The 22,803-nt window shown below is 45.0% G+C and overlaps 1 protein-coding gene across 5 annotated transcripts in view; it reads left to right on the top strand.

Annotated features, from left to right (window-relative positions):
- The window catches only part of TTLL7 (tubulin tyrosine ligase like 7), a 200,738-nt gene that overhangs the window by 170,769 nt on the left and 7,166 nt on the right, over nt 1–22,803 (top strand). For 3 of the 5 annotated variants that reach the window (XM_040407953.1, XM_040407955.1, XM_040407957.1), the window contains one exon: nt 16,556–16,732. In XM_040407953.1, the coding sequence (XP_040263887.1) occupies nt 16,556–16,732 (177 nt within the window). Of the gene's footprint in view, nt 1–16,555; nt 16,976–22,803 lie in introns of those variants that run through there. The other 2 variants (XM_040407954.1, XM_040407956.1) reach the window with 2 other exon arrangements.

A 22,803-nucleotide genomic window follows, 5' to 3' on the forward strand; every position in this document is an offset into this window, starting at 1 on the left:
TCTGGCGGTCGTATATTCCCATATCCACACCATGTACAGTACTTGTATGGTCAGCATAAGGGAATCACATTTAGGAACAGGCGATCACTTATAGATCTACCTTGGAGTATTTGAGCTGTGGACAGAAATGACACCTCCTGGTGCTCTCAGTGGTTGTTTGCTTTAGGTCATCATCCTGAGACCCATTATGTGGTTGCATCAGACAACCCCTTTAAGATCACATGTCATAAAACTTACAGTCAGGGACCCACCGATCCCATGAATGGAACAGTCTGAGGCATTGTTCCCTTTTCGGTGTCTGTTGTCCGTGGAAAATCTGTCCGTTTCATCCGTGAAGTATCCGTGTTTGGTCCATGTGTCTGTTTTTTGCCCTCCATGTGTCATTCTTATTCCACGTACACTGCTCAGTTGAACATTAAATTCCAGAGCATCTCCTACCAAAGGTCCGTGAAAAAACGCTGACAGAACATGGATAGATGTGTTGTGTCATTGGTTTTTCACGGACCCGTAGACTGAGTGCTGTCCGCATCTTTTGCGGCCCCATTGAAGTGAATGGGTCTGCATCCGAGCCGCCAAAACTGCGGTTCGGATGCGGACCAAAACAATGGTACTTGAATGGAGCAGAGATGCAATACCTGATACAAACCATAAACAGGTATAGGATTTCTAATCCTGGACAACTCCTTTAAAATTCTTTAAAGAGAATCTGTCACCAGCGACCTCCCTATCCAGCTGTTTGCATGGACACATCGCTGTGGTTCACCTGATTAAAACACTGTTTTTTTGTTGTTGATCCGGGGCTCCGTTCCTGAGTTAGGATACTTTTTCCTAATATGCAAATTAGGCATTTGGTGCAACCAGGGTGTCAATGTTGCTCTTGTCGCGCCCAAGCTCCGCTCCTTTCTGAGGACAGACCCACCATGGCTGCTTTGCAACTCAAGCTGGGCACAGGGGCTGGACACAGAAATGAGTGGAGCTTGAGTGCAACAAGAGCAATGATGACTCCCTCAGTGCACCAAAGGCCTAATTTGCATAGTAATAAAAAAAAAAGTATCATAACTTGGGAACGGAGCCTTGGATAAAAAATAAAGAACATCAGCGTTTTAATCAGGAGAACCACAGCAATGTGTCTGTGCAAGAAGCTGGATAGAGAGGTCGCTAGTGACAGATTCTCTTTAAATTTGTCACTGGGCGGTAATCTGCTGGAAGATGATTAACTGGAGTAGTAAAGGTGACATATCACATCCGCTATTATCCCGGAGGGGTTTTTCCTCTTTCTTTTATAGGTTGTGTTCTGTCCGATATCATTAATATATTACAATCTGTGGTTTGTGGATTAGACATCATTTTTTTTTTTTCTAAATGAAAATCTGCAGTGAATATTAAGGTTCCTGATTCCGAAAGACGGGTCTGCAGTTGATATAATGGACCTTTAGTTCAATGCTGACTGTCGCTGCGCGAAAGGGGCATGTGCCCTTTAAGGATTAAAGCAACAGGGGGAGTTTTCGCATGTGCTAATTCGCAGGAATGATAATATATATCCATAGGCTCGGGGCTGACTTTCTCTCGAGCACAGCTGGGTTGACACATGGTTCTCATGATTCCAATGTTACTCTGTATTTTCGGATGTCGTGTCTCCGCGAATGACGCCGAATGTAAACAATTACAGTGAAGTAACGATGTGCAGACTCGGCCATTGTGCTTTGCATGATAATAGGAAGGGGCTGAAGGTTTTGGATTTTTTTTTTTTTTTAAACGTGTTTGAAACATGTTACCTTGATGCACTCGGACATTTCTGGACGTACTTGAAGCACTTGATGAATGTCAGAATCCATCAGCGCATGTCCGGAGTCTGCCCCGAATTGAAATAATGGATCGTAATTGAAAACAAATGTATTTACATGAAGGGAAATACGTTATCCTCCCAGTATAAAAGCACCTGCACCACAAGAAAATCCCAGCTGCAATACCCAGACCACCACAGCTATAACCGACCGAATTTAGGGGGGAAGATTTAAAGGGGGTGTTGCAAGGGACGGGAAGGGGGTGTGGACAGCTGCCCCAGCACATGTATCTTCATTTATGGCAGTATTCTGGCACAAATGAAGCCAGAAATCTACAGCAGCGCTGCACTGTCGTAGATTTCTGTTTAGGCGCGCAGACTGCCGGAGGGTGCGCCTAATTTATGACGAAGCCTGCACCATAAATTAGGCGTATTCCTCCAGCAGTGCCTGTCTTCTTAAATCTCCTCCTTAAGATCCTATAATGATGTCAGTCTGGTTTATTGAAACCCAAGGGTCTGGGTATTACAGGCGTCTGTAAACGTACGTAAAGCTGGCCATAAATATGAGATGGCTTACAGCCGAACACATGATTAACCCACAGCTATTCCTCCCGATCCTTCTATACATATGCATGCTCGGCTAGGCCCAGCATGCAGATGTAGTAAATGTGGAGAAAGGGTGCTGGGCAGCAGCTGATCTCCCTTTACCTTATCTCCTGTCTTGAAATCCAGCATGCCCGATCCTTATCTCCCTGGACATCAGTCAGTCGGGCCCTATACACATTATGGCCTTGTTTGCACACTCCAAGGAAGAGGTCCTTCCTGACAACTGGCTGCTCTTTCAGTTGGGGTGAAGTGCTGCATTTGCATGTGGTGATCACCTTGACAGTACGAGCGATCGTTACGTTTGTAGAAATATTCGTTCCCGATAATCTGCCAAACAATGGGGTGATGTGAATCCGCCATTAGATGGTTGGCTGAAATCAGCGGACATGGCCAAAATAGATCTATTTTGCATGGCCAGGTTTAATTCTGTCCTCTGACTTTTTCTTGTACTGCTCTGCCTTGTAGGAGACATGAACGTAATGAGGATGCCCTTCAACCCAGGACCTCCACCTGTTGGCCATAGTGGCTCCCTCACTAGTGTACTTGACACACCCGTGTATCACATTGATTGCCATTGATTGCAAGTGTCAAGTACACTAGTGAGGGAGCCACTATGGCCAACAGGTGGAGGTCCTGGGTTGAAGGGCATCCTCAACCCAGCATCCTGAAACTCCCAGCATGCATTAATAGAGCTCTTAGGACATGCTGGGAGTTGTCATTTTGCCTCTTTACATTTGTCTTTAGCAAACAAAATTTCAGACCTGGAAACTATCCCACGCGTTTTGTGCCACTTGTATGTGGTTATCTTCATGATGTTCATTGAGCTTCTAATGTTGCTTCTTCACCTTCCGCCCCTGTTGAGATTGAAGCAGATCCGGCCATGGGCTGATCACCACCAGTCCTATGTCTTCTGAAACCCCCTGCGAACATTACCGTACATTTCCCTTCAGCAGCCATCACTAAGATGGTTCTCACTGATGTGGTTATGGTGCTTTCCAGCTAAGGTAGGTCCCTGGTCTTGTAGCTTAGACCATTTGGAATATCTGTTCTGATCAGTGCTTGAAATGTGCCACTGAAATGGAGCTCAGAAACACACAGAGGATAACCTGGAGGTGTACGCCGGTGGCTTAAAGATTGCCATCCATAGAGGAGCTCAGACCTCTGGGTCGCAGTCATGAACCAGGATGTTTGGAAGCCCGAGGTGCAGAGGTGCCCCAGGAGTGGTGACCCTGGAGTGCCTGGACTCACTGGGGGTGGAAGCTCTCTGAGTGATGGCACATTTGCACTCACTTCACTTTCACACATTTGAGTGCGCTCACTTCTATCTTTTACGGCTTGGCGTGGTGCCGTAACTGGCACACATTCACTTACAGGCAACCCCCTTGAGGTCTAGTTCTAGTTCCTCACTTCCCCTGCAAACCCATTGACCTCTCCCTCCGGGGAGAGGCCAGACCTCGACTTTGGCTCTCGACCAACACCTGGTGTGGCAGCCAGGTAGAAGCCAGAGCATCGATTGGCGCTTCTCCAGCTTCGGCTGAGGGATGGCCACTACTCTCAGACCTTGTCCGAAAGGACTGGGATCGGTTTATGGGGGTCCCCTTCTCTTACGTAGAGGGCCTGCAATAGACCGCGACCTAGTGCACGTTTTTTGTGTGGCACGCTGCACGATTTTGTTGCACAGGTGTTGAAAGCGCGTACCTCGGGATTAAAAAAAAAAAAATACAGGGCAAATGTGGTATTACATGCTTGCCATTCAGATACATGTGCTGTATCTGCTGGAGCTAGAGCCACTCTAGGTTTGAATTTCTCACCTTGAGTCCCAAGTAGCCCCCCTCTAGGATGTTACTATGCCCCAATATGCACAATAGCATAAATGTTTTGTAGAATTTACCAGCCTCTTAGTGGGACAATATAATTCTGTTAGCAAAGTTCAGAGATTTTTTTTGTTCCCCGTACAGAGCAGCAAAACTTTGAGCGTTTAATCTACCATTTTGCTATTGTCGGAGAGTCTTGCTATTGCTATGGCGTTAAACCTCCAGGCAAATGGCAATCAGATTTTTAGTTTTTTTAAGAAAAAACTATTTACTTTAAGCATCTTTCCTCTTGTTTGTGATGCTGGCTGCGTGCTCAGCGCCGGGAACATTTTCCAGCCTCCCCTCTTGGCTGTCATGACATTTTTTCATTAGAGGCGATTGGAAGTTGCCCAGAAAATTACCTTACTTCTATCAAGCTGCATAATATGCAGCTTTTTTATGTGAAATTTTCTTTTCAATGACTCTCTTTGCAGAGTGATTTGGCAAATAGGCGGAAGGCTTTATTTATTTATTTATTTTTTTCAGGGGGGGGGAGGGAATATCAAAGAATTGGCTTTTTATCAAAAGTAAAAAAAAAAAATTGCAGTGAACTATCTATATTCAGACCTGAAGTCCATTTCCGAAAAGAGATAAGTTCATCTTTTTTTGGCTTCGGCGCGAGAGAAAAAAATAAATAAAAAGCAAAATAACAAAAAGTAATAATAAAAAAAAATGCCATAACCTTGACTATGGAAATGTATGAATAAATCGCATACAAGAGAGGCTTATTTCAAGTTATCAGCCATTGGAAATGCCGACAGGCAGCGCGGTTAAGGGAGCAAATGTATCCTGACAAAAGTGTCTGACGGAGGGAATAGTCCTATAGTTTAGGTTTCTGATTGGATTATTAAGGGCTCAGAAACACCCTTCAGTCTAATGCTAAGAAATCCAAAGTAGAAGAGACGAATGCCCACAACCTGCCACAGTAATCCGCAGGAGAAATGCCAGTCACAGTAAAGTACGTTTTCAATAAATGAGCTGATAACCAGGGACCTGGATGAGACTCGCTCTCTGGAACCTTTACCCACAATGGTCTGTTTTATACACGGCTGTGAAATGAAGCAGCTCCTCGTCATCAGCGCTTCGTGCCACCAGTAAATCCGTGTTTAGACTGAGTTTAACATACTGACCTTTTATTTGTCTGGCAGATACGGGTGTTTAATATTCCCCGTGCCAGGCCTGTCTTTATCTCATTGCTGATCGTTGTGCTGAACTCCAACCTCGAATAGTACCATCTGTCTTTTTCTGTTAGGCTGGCTGTCAGCGCGCCAGCCTGCAGCTCCTGTGCCACGGACAAGGTCACATCACAGCAAGCTGCCGAGGCGGTATCTGATCTGCGCTTGGTTATATGTGACACTATTGACCGTGCAGGACCTGGAACGGGCCAGAAATGTGTCTGTGCGAAGATATTATGCGCGTATTTAAGCAAAGCTTTAGTTTTTTTTTTACGGTGTTTACCTGAGGGGTTACATCATGTAATATTTTTATAGAGAAGGTTGATACGGACGCGGAAATACCGAATATGTATACTTTTTTTAATTTATTTATTTAAGTTTTATACACTAATATATATATGGTGACTCATATATATATATTTTTTTTTTATGCACTTATATAGCGCTGACATATTCCGCAGCTCTTTACAGACATTAGCATCTACCTGTCCCCAATGGAGCTCACAATCTAAGGTCCCTATCAGTATGTCTTTGGAGTGTGGGAGGAAACCGGAGAACCCGGAGGAAACCCAGGCAAACACGGGGAGAACATACAAACTCCATGCAGATGTTGTCCTTGGTTGGATTCACACCTAGGGCCCCTGCGCTGCAAGGCACCAATGCTAACCACTGAGCCACCGTCCTGCCCATATATATACACATATAGTAATAGTGCTTCAATCTAGAGTTCTTGAGACCTGATAGGCTCTTAAAGTGGTTGTGTCACTTCAGCAAATAGCATTTATAATGTAGAGAAAGTTAATACAAGGCACTTACTAATGTATAGGGATTGTCCATCTTGGGGCCGAAGCAACCACCAGGGGCCCATGGGGCCGGGCAGCCGCCGGGATGCGAACCTTAGAATTAAGGACGGCTGGGGAAAAGATTGGGGCTTAACCCAATGGGTTTAGTAATCAACCGGGACTCGATAACCTAGAAAGACAAAGACATGGGCTGAAATGAACCGCAAGTACTAATCTGTAAAATATAAACATGCGTGAGAGCCCCTTATGGCGGGAGACATGCGTCAGAGCCCCTTATGGCGGGAGACATGCGTCAGAGCCCCTTATGGCGGGAGACATGCGTCAGAGCCCCTTATGGCGGGAGACATGCGTCAGAGCCCCTTATGGCGGGAGACATGCGTCAGAGCCCCTTATGGCGGGAGACATGCGTCAGAGCCCCTTATGGCGGGAGACATGCGTCAGAGCCCCTTATGGCGGGAGACATGCGTCAGAGCCCCTTATGGCGGGAGACATGCGTCAGAGCCCCTTATGGCGGGAGACATGCGTCAGAGCCCCTTATGGCGGGAGACATGCGTCAGAGCCCCTTATGGCGGGAGACATGACCGTGCGAACTACGAATGACGATGCCAGTCGTGAGGTCCTATAAGCAAAGAGCCACTCGTGCGAGCCTCTTATGATTTTTTTATTTTTTATTTTTTTTTATAAACCACTTATGCAGCACCAGAATGCCTTGGGGACTCGCATAACCATGACCCCCTCCAACAGCAAACCTGGAACACTAACCAGCCTACAATCATGTCGTACCCCTAACAAGCAAAACATGAAAAAACGGTCATGGGGCCCCCGGAGCCATGAGGCCGGATCAGTCATAGGGCCCCCGAAGACAGAGGGATGACGTTGCGGTGACGATAAGTAATTAAAACATAAGCCGGACCTGATGGCATATGAAGCGACTTGAATGATTGGATTGGCTGGAAGGTTGCCTAAGGAAGATGACTGCCAACAGGCGTTAAAAATATAGACATTAGTAATCCGAAGCACGTGCATACATAAAACACTAACCACCGCGAACCATAAACGTAAACATGAAATTGAAACAGAGATGGGAGAAAAAAATAGAGCCTGAGGCACTGAAAGTTCGGTAAGAGAAGTCTCTTATCGTGACAAACAAATAAACAGCTTGTGAAAACATAGCAGGAAAGTTACTGGCCCACTGACCTCTGCTGAGGAGCTGTTTGGTGAACTGGGGCAGGAGACCAATCTGAGTGAATACGAGCCAGAAGTAAAAGGAGACCAGTCTGAGTGAATATGAACCAGGATTAAAACAGAAAGTAGGCCTATGGAATGTAACAGACCACCGAGGAAGGGAACGTAAGCCTGAAAAGAACGCAGTTATGTTTGTCGGGAGAGAGGTACCAGAGCGGTGGGTGCAGACTGCCCCGGTGAGATTGAGCAAAACCATGACGTAGCAATGAACAGGAGAATGCAGCTTTGAGTGGGAGCAGAGTACAACACATGATGTAACAAATGGGTGAATGCAGCTTTGGATGTGAGTGGTACCTAAAAAACATGGTATGGGCGCAGCTCTGAGTATGGGTAGCGCATGAAAAGCATGGTATAAAGCAGACGTATAAATGCAACTTGAAAGTGAGCAGAGTATTGACGTGATGCGAAACCAGACACGTGGACGCAGCTCTAGTAGTGAAAGGAGTATAGGACAAGATGTGAAAGCAGACATGCGGACGCAGCTTTGGATGTGAACAGAATATTAACTTGATGTGACAGCAGACATGGAAAGCGGCTTTGGTGAGTGGGGTATATGACCTGGTGTAGCAGTAGAAGTGTGAACACAACTTTGGGTATAAGCAGAGCATGAAATTTGGTATAAACGCAGCTCTGGTTGTGAGTGGAGCAAGGTGGGAACACCAGGGTGGTGCATCCAGAGCATGAAAACGGAGTAACAGTAGCAGCTATGGCTGTAAGCCGAGTATACAACATGTGATAACAGGAGTGTAATACGGATCCGGCTGTCGGCTGGGGACGGAATGAGATGTAACAGCCAACAGGTGAATGCAGCTTGAATGTGAGACCAATCTGAGTGAATACGAACCAAGAGTAGGAAAGTGCTGGACAGTAAGGACGTGCGGATGCAGCATAAGACATGAAATAAAAGCCGAAAGTGTAAATGCCGCTCAGGATAACAGCAGAGCATGAAAGTGCTGCAGGGTTTTTAAGTACATGGAGCAGTGAAATACATGAAGTCTAAAGATGGTGGTAGCGGGGGGAGGGGGAGACACATGGCAAGGAACAGCTACAGCTACAGCAAGATCCCTAAAAAATAACAGCTGCGTCCAATCTCCAACATGACATCTCGTGCAGCCCGGGTAACTATTTCTTTACAGCAAACCGGCTGAAGTAACTTTTCATACGAGACGAACGAAGCAAAGTGAAACTTGTAAGATTTATAGGAACTTACTCCTATTACCAACAAACAAAGTTGAAAAGAAAATAGAAGTATTTAGGCCCAACGAGCAAACCTGAGGTAGCAGATTCTGAGGCAAAGCCTCCCGTTCGCTAGCAAAGTCGGTTCCGACCGGCCAGGACAGACGGCCCCGGCCCAACCTACTAGTAGTACGTAGTATGGCACGTGCATGCCACGGTAGCAGAGAGCAAAATAAGAAGCTCCATGCTGCAAAGAAAGACTCCTACCACCAGAGAAGCTAGTCTGCTAATGACACCCAGCGGCAGCTGTGCACCTGAGAACCCACACCTGTGAGTGAGGCTGTGGCTCGTATATGAAGAGCCTCCGCCCCTCCCACAAATGCAGGCTGACTAATCAGCCTTACCAACATATATATATATTTTTTATGCACTTATATAGCGCTGACATATTCCGCAGCTCTTTACAGACATTAGCATCTACCTGTCCCCAATGGGGCTCACAATCTAAGGTCCCTATCAGTCTGTCTTTGGAGTGTGGGAGGAAACCGGAGAACCCGGAGGAAACCCAGGCAAACACGGGGAGAACATACAAACTCCATGCAGATGTTGTCCTTGGTTGGATTCACACCTAGGGCCCCTGCGCTGCAAGGCACCAATGCTAACCACTGAGCCACCATCCTGCCCATATATATACACATATAGTAATAGTGCTTCAATCTAGAGTTCTTGAGACCTGATAGGCTCTTAAAGTGGTTGTGTCACTTCAGCAAATAGCATTTATAATGTAGAGAAAGTTAATACAAGGCACTTACTAATGTATAGGGATTGTCCATCTTGCACCCTTTGCTGGCTGGATTCATTTTTCCATCACATTATACACTGCTTGTTTCCATGGTTACGAGCACCCTGCAATCTATCAGCAGTAGCCGTGATTGCATACTATAGGAAAAAGTGTCAGCCTCTCTGGTAGTCAGGACCTTGGGATCTCACATAGGCTGGTGCTTTTTTTCTGTAGTGTGCAAGCACGACCACCGCTGCTGGATGTATGGAGACCTACTGGAAGCACTCCATGGTCTGGAGACTTATTGGCAATGCTCCGTGGAAACGAATATGCAGTGAGACATTTCCCAAGGGAGAGAATCATCTCGCCAGTGCCACTTCTTGGAAGTGGCTCCGTATGAGTCAAATGCGACTTTCCAAGAGAATATACAGCTAAGCCAAATATCCATCCGTAGACAACTTTTTCCTCTTTGCATATATGACGTCATCATGTATGTCAATGAGGGCAATGCATAGCAATTACATTCTAACTCAGCTTTGGAATTATTTTTTTCACACTACCATTTGACCAGGATCACTAGGCCACAGCTTTCCAGATGACTGGAATTTTACTCTACTGCTATCTCCTCCCTATCCTATATGTGTCTGTGTGTGGCCACCCAGTGGTTGTGTTGTGAATTGCAGCCTGTCAAGGGTTTTTGCTAGCAGGTTGTGATATTGTATTGAATTGGTTTCATGAGAACCTGTATATAATAAAATTTAATTACTTTAAAGGACTTTCTAGGGGAATACTTAAAAAAAAAAAGGGACAGAATGGATCAAATTAACAATCGTTACTCACCCCACAGATCCCCTTCTGCTGCTATTGTGCTGCTGCTCCGGTTCCAGCTGCTCTCCACTTCCTGCTCCGGTTCCAGCTGCTCTCCACTTCCTGCTCCGGTTCCAGCTGCTCTCCACTTCCTGCTCCGATGCTTAACAAACAGGAAATAGCTTGTACTGCACACACAGCCAATCACTGGCCGCAAGGTTGACCCGCCTCAGCCAATGATCAAAACCATTTCCTGTGTGTCAAACGTGGGACGGGAAAGTGGAGAGCAGCTCGGACCGGAGTAGTATTGGAATGGCAGCGGCGGGGGATCGGTGAGTAATGATTATTTTTAACCCATTCTACCCCCCTTTTTTTTAATATCCCCTGAAAAACCCTTTAACCTTATAGATGAAATTCCTTTCATCCGACATCGCTTTCTGGATTTCCTATCAATCATGCCCTTGAAGAATGCCGCAGACAGCCCTACACCCCCATGTCTGAAATGACTGATAGCAGAAAGTGATAGATTGCATTCGGAAATAGAGAGAAGCTAGATTTCAGTCCGACTTCTATTTTGCCCTGTATTACGAATGCCTGGTCACCTCTGTCGGCCGCTACAATATTTTTCAGTTCCCAGGCGATGGCACCCCCGTCTGTGATGATTGCGAGTTCCACAAGACATTTTGCCTTCCAGCGACAATCCCGCTCTGATAGAACTGGCTCAGATCTTCCAGGCTGATATATATATATTTTTTGTTTTATTTTACAAAGTATTTCCGTGGTTTTTGTTGACACACATCAAATAGAAAAGAAGCAAATTGATCCAGGGGGACGCCGGCGCGCACTTCCCTTCAATCAGAGTCATTTCGAGTACATAAATGTTCTTACACAAGTGAGATTTGGGAGCTGGTCAGGCAGTCAAAAGAAAATGGAAATCATTAAGTTTTCATTACATTGGAAACAGGCAGGAGTCGCCAAATTTATTTACTTAAATTTTTTTTCTGCTCCTTTACGCTCGTTTGATCAGCGCCCAGCATCGGCCAATTGAATTTTCTCCGGGTACATATTTGTTATTAGTTTTACCGTGATTGCGCTTCGCCGTGTTCCGAAGTTTATTTGGAATCAATCTGGATTTTCTCTCAACATATTTCATCGCTGGTAAAAGCTTCTGACAATAGCCCTCCGCGTGATCACTGTCAACATCCACCGCTTGCAGCTCTCCTGACGTGTCCGCCTTACTTACCGTAATACTTCTATTTCCCATGAAATAACCATTCTAAAGCATCTCTTCTCGTAACTTTGCATGGTGCCTTTCCTCTGTTATGCCTCCCGGAACTGCACGAATTAATTTACCAACTGGGTGTTACCATTCCTTCTTGTCAAAGGGGTCAGTCCCTACGCTGTCAGCACTGATTGGATGGTGTCAGACGCTGTAGGGCGGAGGGCCCCCAAATTTTTGTATGTTGTGAGCCACATTCAACTTTCAGTGATGGTCGGGAGAAACGGGCAACAGAAATTTTTGAATGTGGAGAAACAAAAAACACTTGCTAATAAATATTTTGATTTCGAAATTTAACACTAGTATTATACCTACCAAAATGGCGCTGTTTGTTGGTAAATCTAGGATAGGTCTGCAACAATGTCAATTGCCAGTACATATGGTCATTACTCAGGACTCCCATGGCGAGCCACACAGCAGGGGGTCGCGACCACCAGTGGCTCCAGAGCCATTAGTTGGAAACCACTGGCTGAGGGGCCACAACCACCCTGCTAACACCAAGTGGTCAATTTATTCATAAACACCTAGTAGGATTAAGGCCTTATTCACACGTCAGACAGCACATGTAGCCATTGATTTCAATGTGTGTATTCAAACATCTTTGAATTTCCATGGTCTGTGGGGCCGTGGTCACTCCACAGAAGCTTGCCCCATTTTTGTCTCTCACGCCCATTATAGTCAATGGGCCAGATTTATCATTCGCTCAAGTCAAAATAATGGAGTGGAAAAGTCCCACATTTTTGCGCCATCGCTAAAACTGAGCGAAAATTTGCGACTTTTATTGGCTCTGCGCTATGCTCGGCAGTTTTCTGAAAGTGGGCGTGTTTTCTTATGTAAATGGATCTCTAGATAGATTTACTATTGCGACAAAAAGTCGCAAAAAATTGCGCAATTTCACTCCAGTGCTTATCTTATGTGACTTTTTAATAGAACATGCAACTTTTTCGTAAAGACGTGCGACTTTTGTAAAGCCGCTTACTGAAGGATAAACTTCTACCGTCAAACCACAGTATTAGGCCTCATGCACGCGGCTGTTGTTTTTGTCCGCATCCGAGCCGCAGTTTTGGCGGCTCAGATGCGGACCCATTAGCTTTAATGGGACCGCAAAAGATGCGGACAGCACTCCGTGCGCTGTCCGCATCTGTTGCTCCGTTCCGTGCTCCGCAAAAAAAATATAACCTGTCCTATTCTTGTCCGCGCTTTACTGACAAGAATAGGCAGTTATATTAAAGGCTGTCCGTATCGCAAAACACACAGTCGTGTGCATGTAGCCTTAAAGGACCATTAATAAATCTGACTTAGCCAAAAGTGACTTTGGACATACAGTACAGACCAAATGTTTGGACACACCTTCTCATTCAAAGAGTTTTCTTTATTTTCATGACTATGAAGGCATCAAAACTATGAATTAACACATGTGGAATTATATACATAACAAACAAGTGTGAAACAACTGAAAATATGTCATATTCTAGGTTCTTCAAAGTAGCCACCTTTTGCTTTGATTACTGCTTTGCACACTCTTGGCATTCTCTTGATGAGCTTCAAGAGGTAGTCCCCTGAAATGGTCTTCCAACAGTCTTGAAGGAGTTCCCAGAGATGCTTAGCACTTGTTGGCCCTTTTGCCTTCACTCTGCGGTCCAGCTCACCCCAAACCATCTCGATTGGGTTCAGGTCCGGTGACTGTGGAGGCCAGGTCATCTGGCGCAGCACCCCATCACTCTCCTTCATGGTCAAATAGCCCTTACTTTCAAAGTTTTCCCAATTTTTCGGCTGACTGACTGACCTTCATTTCTTAAAGTAATGATGGCCACTCGTTTTTCTTTACTTAGCTGTTTTTTTCGTGCCATAATACAAATTCTAACAGTCTATTCAGTAGGACTATCAGCTGTGTATCCACCTGACTTCTCCTCAACGCCACTGATGGTCCCAACCCCATTTATAAGGCAAGAAATCCCACTTATTAAACCTGACAGGGCACACCTGTGAAGTGAAAACCATTTCAGGGGACTACCTCTTGAAGCTCATCAAGAGTGTGCAAAGCAGTAATCAAAGCAAAAGGTGGCTACTTTGAAGAACCTAGAATATGACATATTTTCAGTTGTTTCACACTTGTTTGTTATGTATATAATTCCACATGTGTTAATTCATAGTTTTGATGCCTTCAGTGTGAATCTACAATTTTCATAGTCATGAAAATAAAGAAAACTCTTTGAACGAGAAGGTGTGTCCAAACTTTTGGCCTGTACTGTATGTAAAAGTGGAGTAAGATGTAAGTGTAATGATAAATCTGGCCCTATGAGTCCATGAAGAAACACGGACACAACACGAATGCTCTTGAAATTTTCAGCTGAACATTGTCCAGGGAATGCAGATGACACACGAAGGGCAAAAAACGGACTCGGGGAGGGGACCAAACACGGATCCTTCAATGCACATCTTCACAGATGAACCACTGACCATCTTGGCACTGATGTCATAACGGACGTGTAAGTGAGGCCTAACAGAGGAACGGCCTAATGCAGAGTTCTAAGGAAAGAAGCTGTAAAATTGCTAAAAAGTATTTACTAAAAAGACTTGTCGGGGGGAGATGACAGTTTCTCTGTAAAGGGTTGTCTGCTTTAGAAAATCTATTTTCCAATGCCCTGTTAAAAAAATTCTGAGATTATACTTAGCGGGGGTGAGGGGGCGCTGCTATTTAGGACCTTCTTCAGCTTTTCATACATTCAGTGGGACAGCCCGTTTATTTCATTTGGACTGGTGTAATACTTCATTTCTCCAGTGGTGGTGCTGCACGGAATTCCCCAACCAATCACTGCCGATTTCTGGCACGCCCAACGGCAGGACACTCTATGATCAACTTTTTCTTTGTGAACCCCTTCTGACAAACTGTCTATAGGATTTAAGGGCACCTATTATTTTAAGAAACTTCTCCTATATCACTGTGACATGTGAGAAGTTTTGATCAGTGGGGATCTGGGCGCTGAGACTTCTGCTCATCTTTAAAATGAAGGGGCAGAAGCCTCTCATTTCTGCTTGTCTATAGACTTCTATACATCCGCACACCATTCACACTTCTCTCCGAAGAGAGCCCAATAGAAACCAAGGGCCACAGTGTGTAGCTGAGGGCTCCTGTCCCTTCATTTTGGTGATCATGAGGGCCCCCGGACCAGGACCTCCACTGATCAATCTCTGACATGTCACTATGATATGTTGGAAGTTTTGTAATAGATATATGTACCCTTTAAAGAATATTTCACCCCAAAATAAAAAAAAATATTGTACCAAAAATATTAGTTCATGAGTTCTTGTTAAATTCTCTTTAGCTGTTTATACGTTTTTTCTGTTTCTGGGAAAGCTGGATGACAACCAATAGGGTTGCTATTATAGCTCCAACCAGGGCTGTCACTCAGTTTTCTTAGAGCCTTCAAAAAGTGTTGTATACGTTTAAAAAAACAAGTGGCAAGGAAGGTGTTAAAATAAAACAACTTATATTTACTGGTTCAAACCCTGCCATGATCCTCCCACCACTGCAGCCATGATGTCAACTGACATCCCCTATACCAACCACTGGCCTTGGGGATACGTGGCACAAGACTGACGAGGCTAGTGATTGGCTGCAGCGCCATGTGCGGTATACGGGCGCGTCACTACTGCAGTACAATTAAGCGAAGGCCAGAAACGGAGCGGTGTGCTAGCGGGGGTGAGTATAGCTTGTTTTATTATTTTAACACTTTCCCTGCCATTTAGCAATTTTACTTTTGACTCTGACAACCCCTTTAATGGCAGCTCTGAAGAATAAGATCATGTATCACTGCATCATGGAAATCAGGAAAAGCTGGGATACAACAGCTGGAACAGCAGCCATATTGGTTCTCCCCAGCCTTCCCAGTCACTGTAACAGCAGCCATATTGGTTCTCCCCAGCTTTCCCAGTCACTGTAACAGCAGCCATATTGGTTCTCCCCAGCTTTCCCAGTCACTGTATCAGCAGCCATATTGGTTCTCCCCCAGCTTTCCCAGTCACTGTAACAGCAGCCATATTGGTTCTCCCCAGCTTTCCCAGTCACTATATCAGCAGCCATATTGGTTCTCCCCAGCTTCCCCAGTCACTATATCAGCAGCCATATTGGTTCTCATCCAGCTTTCCCAGTCACTGTATCAGCAGCCATATTGGTTCTCCCCAGCTTTCCCAGTCACTACATCAGCAGCCATATTGGTTCTCCCCCAGCTTTCCCAGTCACTGTATCAGCAGCCATATTGGTTCTCCCCAGCTTTCCCAGTCACTACATCAGCAGCCATATTGGTTCTCCCCCAGCTTTCCCAGTCACTACATCAGCAGCCATATTGGTTCTCCCCCAGCTTTCCCAGTCACTGTATCAGCAGCCATATTGATACTCACCCAGCTTTCCCAGTCACTGTATCAGCAGCCATATTGGTTCTCGCCCAGCTTTCCCAGTCACTGTATCGGCAGCCATATTGGTTCTCCCCCAGCTTTCCCAGTCACTGTATCAGCAGCCATATTGATACTCACCCAGCTTTCCCAGTCACTGTATCAGCAGCCATATTGGTTCTCCCCAGCTTTCCCAGTTAATTTTTTTTATATATATATATATTTATTATTATTATTATTATTATTATTATTATATATATATATATTTTTTTTTTTAGAAAACCTGATTGACAAGAAGATATTCGCAGCTACAGCTCCCACCAGTGTTGCCGCCCAGCTTTCCCATTTATTCAGAAAACTGGAGTGCAACCCCTGTGGAAACTGTCAGGGCAGCCACCTCATTCTTCACCCAGCTTTCCTAGGAACAGATATAACTAAGAAAAGAGTATTTTTTATTTTATTGATGAACACTTGAACGGTTTTTCACTCATTCTCTCCATCTGTCGGCCTTTGGCTTCTCGTCTCCAGATCTATTCCTGCCAATCCTACAGAGGTCGCATGTCATATTTCCTACCCTTGCATGGCTGAACCTTCTGTTTCGTTTAACGCTCTTTGGCGTCTGAGTACATGAGGTCATTTGTGTTTTCTTTGCCAGCAGCACCTCGTGGGAGACAATATTCAGTAAGAGCACCGAGGTCGTGACACCCGATCAGCTCCAGTGTTGTCATCGGCTGGTCCAGCTCTGCAAAAACTGCCTGCTAGTGGTTTACAAATATGCAACAGATTCACGAGGCTGCGCGGCGGGTGTGAGTCCAGATGGGAGCGACACAAGGTACTGATTATAACCTTAAATATCTCTCCAGTAAACTCTCTGTAATCGAAATACATAACTCTTATGCTGACGAATGGAGGATCTCATCCCTCTGGACGCCGGGAACATATGTTTAAATAATCTTCCAGATATCTGCACCGCGGCCGACAAACCACTGCCTGGGAAGAGATCGCCGTTTCCTCCCCTAAGTGAAAAACAATCCAAGATGAGCAGTTAGGACGTTTCCTCCCTAATAAACTACATTATATATATATTTTAATTTCAAGCATCAGAGACCCTTCTTGTTCAGAGCAGTAAGTCATACGGCGCTAATAGGAAACAGATATGTATTAAATCTGCATTCCAGAAAGATCTTTTTATCCAACCAGACACAGGGCAAGTTCTGCATCTCCCACTGTAGTTACCTACTGTGGCCACTAGGGGGCAGTGTTACATGCTTTACTGTTGATATATAGAAAGCCCAGCTGCATAAACATGAATTTACTAGATACCATCCAGTCTGCCTGCAGCCACCACTAGAGGGAGCTTACTGCCTTCTGTGTATACAGTGAGCTGAATAGTAACACTGTATTAATCACCAAAAAATGAAGCTGACTTTCGTGTGTATGAAAATCCAAAAAGCTTTATTGTAAATATATATGAACAGTACATACATGTATTATAAAACAGGCAGCACAAGGCGGGACACACAAATGAGGAGCAGGACCCAAGGAGAGGCACCATTCAGGGTATGTTTAAATGTGTTCCTTTGTGTTCCTTCCATCTTTACCTCAGTCTCTACAATCGCCTCTGTTGCATTGTGTTTGGGGCGTTGCTGCCATGAGGCTCTGAGGTTTGCTCTTTCAGCTAGTATTCTTTTTCCCTGTATTTTCGTGCACTGATCTCCCGGCCTCTCCTTGGGTCCTGCTCCTCATTTGTGTGTCCCGCCTTGTGCTGCCTGTTTTATAATACATGTATGTACTGTTCATATATATTTACAATAAAGCTTTCGTGTGTATGAAAATCCAAAAAGTCAGCTTCATTTTTTGGTGATTATTATGACTCCTTGGGGGTCCGTTTTTTTTTTATATCATTCTGTCCGGTTAATATTGGTTGACCATAGTAACACTGTATGCAGTAAGCTCCCCCTAGTGGGGGCAGCAGGCAGCTAGAATTCTATCTTTTATATCTTTCATAGACAACTTAGGCTGGGTTCACACGGGCGTTGCGGGAAAATGTGCGGGTGCGTTGCGGGAACATGCGCGATTTTTCCGCGCGAGTGCAAAACATTGTAATGCGTTTTGCACTCGCGTGAGAAAAATCGCGCATGTTTGGTACCCAAACCCGAACTTCTTCTCAGAAATTCGGGCTTGGGATCGGTGTTCTGTAGATTGTATTATTTTCCCTTATAACATGGTTATAAGGGAAAATAATAGCATTCTGAATACAGAATGCATAGTAAAATAGCGCTGGAGGGGTTAAAAAAAATAAAAATAAAAATAAACTCACCTTAATCCACTTGTTCGCGCAGCCGGCATCTCTTCTGTCTTTAACTGTGAGCAATAGGACCTTTGATGACGTCACTGCGTTTATCACATGGTCCATCACATGATCCATCACCATGGTGATGGATCATGTGATGAGCGTAGTGACGTCATCAAAGGTCCTATTGCTCACAGTTAAAGACAGAAGAGATGCCGGCTGCGCGAACAAGTGGATTAAGGTGAGTTAAAAAAAATATATATATATTTTTTTAACCCCTCCAGCCCTATTGTACTATGCACTCTGTATTCAGAATGCTATTATTTTCCCTTATAACCATGTTATAAGGGGAAACAATAATGATCGGGTCTCCATCCCGATCGTCACCTAGCAACCGTGCGTGAAAATCGCACCGCATCCGCACTTGCTTGTGGATGCTTGCGATTTTCACGCAGCCCCATTCACTTCTATGGGGCCCGCGTTGCGTAAAAAACGCAGAATATAGAACATGCTGCGATTTTCACGCAACGCACAAGTGATGCGTGAAAATCACCGCTCGTGGGCACAGCCCCATAGAAATGAATCGGTCAGGATTCAGTGCGGGTGCAATGCGTTCAACTCACGCATCGCATCCGCGCGGAATACTCGCCCGTGTGAAAGGGGCCTTAGAGTACTTTCACACTTGCGGCAGAGGATTCTGGCAGGCAGTTCCGTCGCCGGAACTGCCTGCCGGATCCGTCAAAACGTATGCAAACTGATGGCATTCGTCAGACGGATCAGGATCCTGATCCGTATGACAAATTCATTGAAATGCCGGATCCGTCTCTCCGGTGTCATCTGGAAAAACGGATCCAGCATTTATTTATTTTTTCACATTTATTTTCCGCAATGCCGGATCTGTTTTGCCGGAACACTAAAGGCCGGATCTGGCATTAATGCATTTCAATGGGAAAAAAAAAATCCGGAATTTTGGACGGAGATAAAAACGCAGCATGCTCCGTCCTGAAAAGGCATAAAGACTGAACTGAAGCCATCCTGGTGCATCCTGAACAGATCGCTCTCCATTCAGAATGCATTAGGATAAAACGGATCAGTTATTTTCCGGTATAGAGCCCCTAGGACGGAACTCAATGCCGGAAAAGAATAACGCTAGTGTGAAAGTACCCTTAAATACAATGTTTGTGCACACTAAATGAAAGAATAAAATAAATAATGAAATAAAATAATGAAATAAAGAAAAAATAAAAGACCAAGCTTTGTGACTTTTTTAACGCCTGTGCGACAATTTTTTGTCGCATGGGAGTTTTTGTGCCATGCTCACCACTTGGGAGTGGCCGGCGCCGGGACGTTGGCCACCGGCAAATTTACTAACATTTATACCTGGAAACAGGCATAAATGTTGGCAATAAACGACTCCATACAGGGGCTGGAGTAGTTTTTACTCCTGGTGCACAGACTGCCAGAGGTTTGCCTTATTTGTGTCGAGTCCCGCACCTCGTCATAAATGAGACGCTTCCTCGGGCAGCGCGGTGGAGAATCAAAGGACGGAGTAGAAAGCCGGTCTTTGATAAATGACCCTCATTGTGTCTGGTGGTGGACGCTTCTCATTTCTGCTTGTAAAACCTGATTCAGACTGGCGTATTTTCCATCAGCGTGTGCGCGGTGGACTGAACATGGACGTGCACAGACTTGGAGACCATCATCTCCAGTGGTTACCAGATTCATGGACCTCACTTTGTATTAAAAATTGTCCACGTGTTGAGGCACCAACATGGACGACTTTTAAAACGGCTGTCTGAATCCCGCCTAAGGCCTCATGCACACGACCGTTGTTTTATTCCGTGTCCGTTGTTCAGTTTCTCGTGATTTTCTGCGGACCCATTGACTTTCAATGGGTCCGTTGAAAACTGGGCTAATGCACCGTTTGTCATCCGCGTCCGTGATCCGTGGTTCCAGTCCATCAAAAAAATATAACCTGTCCTATTTCTTTCACGGAAAACGGTTCGCGGACCCATTCAAGTCAATGGGACCGTGAAAAAACGCGGAGGCACACAAGATTGTCATCCGCATCCGCGTCCGTTTTTTTCCTATCATTTGCATGGCAAACTTGACGGAAACGGATCACGAAACAACGGAACCCCATTTTGCGGAACGGAACACAATAACGGTCGTGTGCATGAGGCCTAAGGACTCCTGCATGACCGAAAGGTGGGACCCATACTCATCGAGCTTTTATGGTTTATCCCTGTAATGGCTAACCTCCAGCTGTGGTAAAACTACGACTCCCAAGATGCACGCTTGCTTGGCTGTTGTCAGAACTCTATAGAAATGCATGGAGCATGCTGGGAGTCATAGTTTCACCGTAGGTTAGCCATCACTACATTTCCAGCTGGGACAACCCCTTTTACGTTCCATTCCTTTCTACTCGGCCTGTACAGTCGTGGCCAAAAGTTTTGAGAATGACACAAATATTAGTTTTCACAAAGTTTGCTGCTAAACTGCTTTTAGATCTTTGTTTCAGTTGTTTCTGTGATGTAGTGAAATAGAATTACACGCACTTCATAAGTTTCAAAGGCTTTTATCGACAATTACATGACATTTATGCAAAGAGTCAGTATTCGCAGTGTTGGCCCTTCTTTTTCAGGACCTCTGCAATTCGACTGGGCATGCTCTCAATCAACGTCTGGGCCAATTCCTGACTGATAGCAACCCATTCTTTCATAATCACTTCTTGGAGTTTGTCAGAATTAGTGGGTTTTTGTTTGTCCACATGCCTCTTGAGGATTGACCACAAGTTCTCAATGGGATTAAGATCTGGGGAGTTTCCAGGCCATGGACCCAAAATGTCAATGTTTTGGTCCCCGAGCCACTTAGTTATCACTTTTGCCTTATGGCACGGTGCTCCATCGTGCTGGAAAATGCATTGTTCTTCACCAAACTGTTGTTGGATTGTTGGAAGAAGTTGCTGTTGGAGGGTGATTTGGTACCATTCTTTATTCATGGCTGTGTTTTTGGGCAAAATTGTGAGTGAGCCCACTCCCTTGGATGAGAAGCAACCCCACACATGAATGGTCTCAGGATGCTTTACTGTTGGCATGACACAGGACTGATGGTAGCGCTCACCTTTTCTTCTCCGGACAAGCCTTTTTCCAGATGCCCCAAACAATCGGAAAGAGGCTTCATCGGAGAATATGACTTTGCCCCAGTCCTCAGCAGTCCATTCACCATACTTTCTGCAGAAGATCAATCTGTCCCTGATGGTTTTTTTTGAGAGAAGTGGCTTCTTTGCTGCGCTTCTTGACACCAGGTCATCTTTCAAAAGTCTTCGCCTCACTGTGCGTGCAGATGCGCTCACACCTGCCTGCTGCCATTCCTGAGCAAGCTCAGCACTAGTGGCACTCCGATCCCGCAGCTGAATCCTCTTTAGGAGACGATCCTGGCGCTTGCTGGACTTTCTTGGACGCCCTGAAGCCTTCTTAACAAGAATTGAACCTCTTTCCTTGAAGTTCTTGATGATCCTATAAATTGTTGATTGAGGTGCGATCTTAGTAGCCACAATATCCTTGCCTGTGAAGCAATTTTTATGCAACGCAATGATGGCTGCACGCATTTCTTTGCAGGTCACCATGGTTAACAATGGAAGAACAATGATTTCAAGCATCACCCTCCTTTTAACATGTCAAATCTGCCATTTTAACCCAATCAGCCTGACATAATGATCTCCAGCCTTGTGCTCGTCAACATTCTCACCTGAGTTAACAAGACGATTACTGAAATGATCTCAGCAGGTCCTTTAATGACAGCAATGAAATGCAGTGGAAAGGTTTTTTTTTGGATTAAGTTCATTTTCATGGCAAAGAAGGACTATGCAATTCATCTGATCACTCTTCATAACATTCTGGAGTATATGCAAATTGCTATTATAAAAACTTAAGCAGCAACTTTTCCAATTTCCAATATTTATCTAATTCTCAAAACTTTTGGCCACGACTGTACTGTAAGGTCTCCATCCTGCTAGAATGAAGAGTATGGAACTACAACTCCCAGGATTTCCACAATCCTGTGGATTTGTTTGCACTGTTCTTAGCATCAATTATACCTTCTATCCGTCTCACCTCCCCCTCGCCCGGAGGTTGCGCTCTGTTATTAACCGTCTCGTTCACGCCGTTTTGGAGTGTCGCAGTCAGCACATACCTGCGTCCCGGTCATTATCCACGCGTGTCATTCCGCCTCTCTTATCTTTACAATATCAGATAAACACCTCATTTCAAAGGAACACGAAAATGGTCGATTTTGACTGGATCCTTACAAACAAGTGGAGAAACGGCTGGAAAAACATTTCAAAAGTAATTGGAGCCTGTGGCGTGTCAGCCTAAGAGTCAATTGTGTGTGTAATACTCCAATTGAGTGTGAAGTAGTTAGTGCGAGGCCAGCGATTGTGCGCAGATATGAGAATATGCGTATGAAGAAACTAGCGCTTTATGTGTGTTACCTGAGAACCTGCCAGTAATTAGAACCGCCGACCGACGTGTCAGTATTAACTGCTTTGATAAAAGCTGTCATGTTGCAGATGCAGCTGAGCTGAGTTGGTTCTTTAACCATTTCGAGCT

Source organism: Bufo bufo, chromosome 9 (genome assembly GCF_905171765.1).
Source record: "Bufo bufo chromosome 9, aBufBuf1.1, whole genome shotgun sequence".
In the NCBI taxonomy this organism is placed as follows: domain Eukaryota; kingdom Metazoa; phylum Chordata; class Amphibia; order Anura; family Bufonidae; genus Bufo; species Bufo bufo.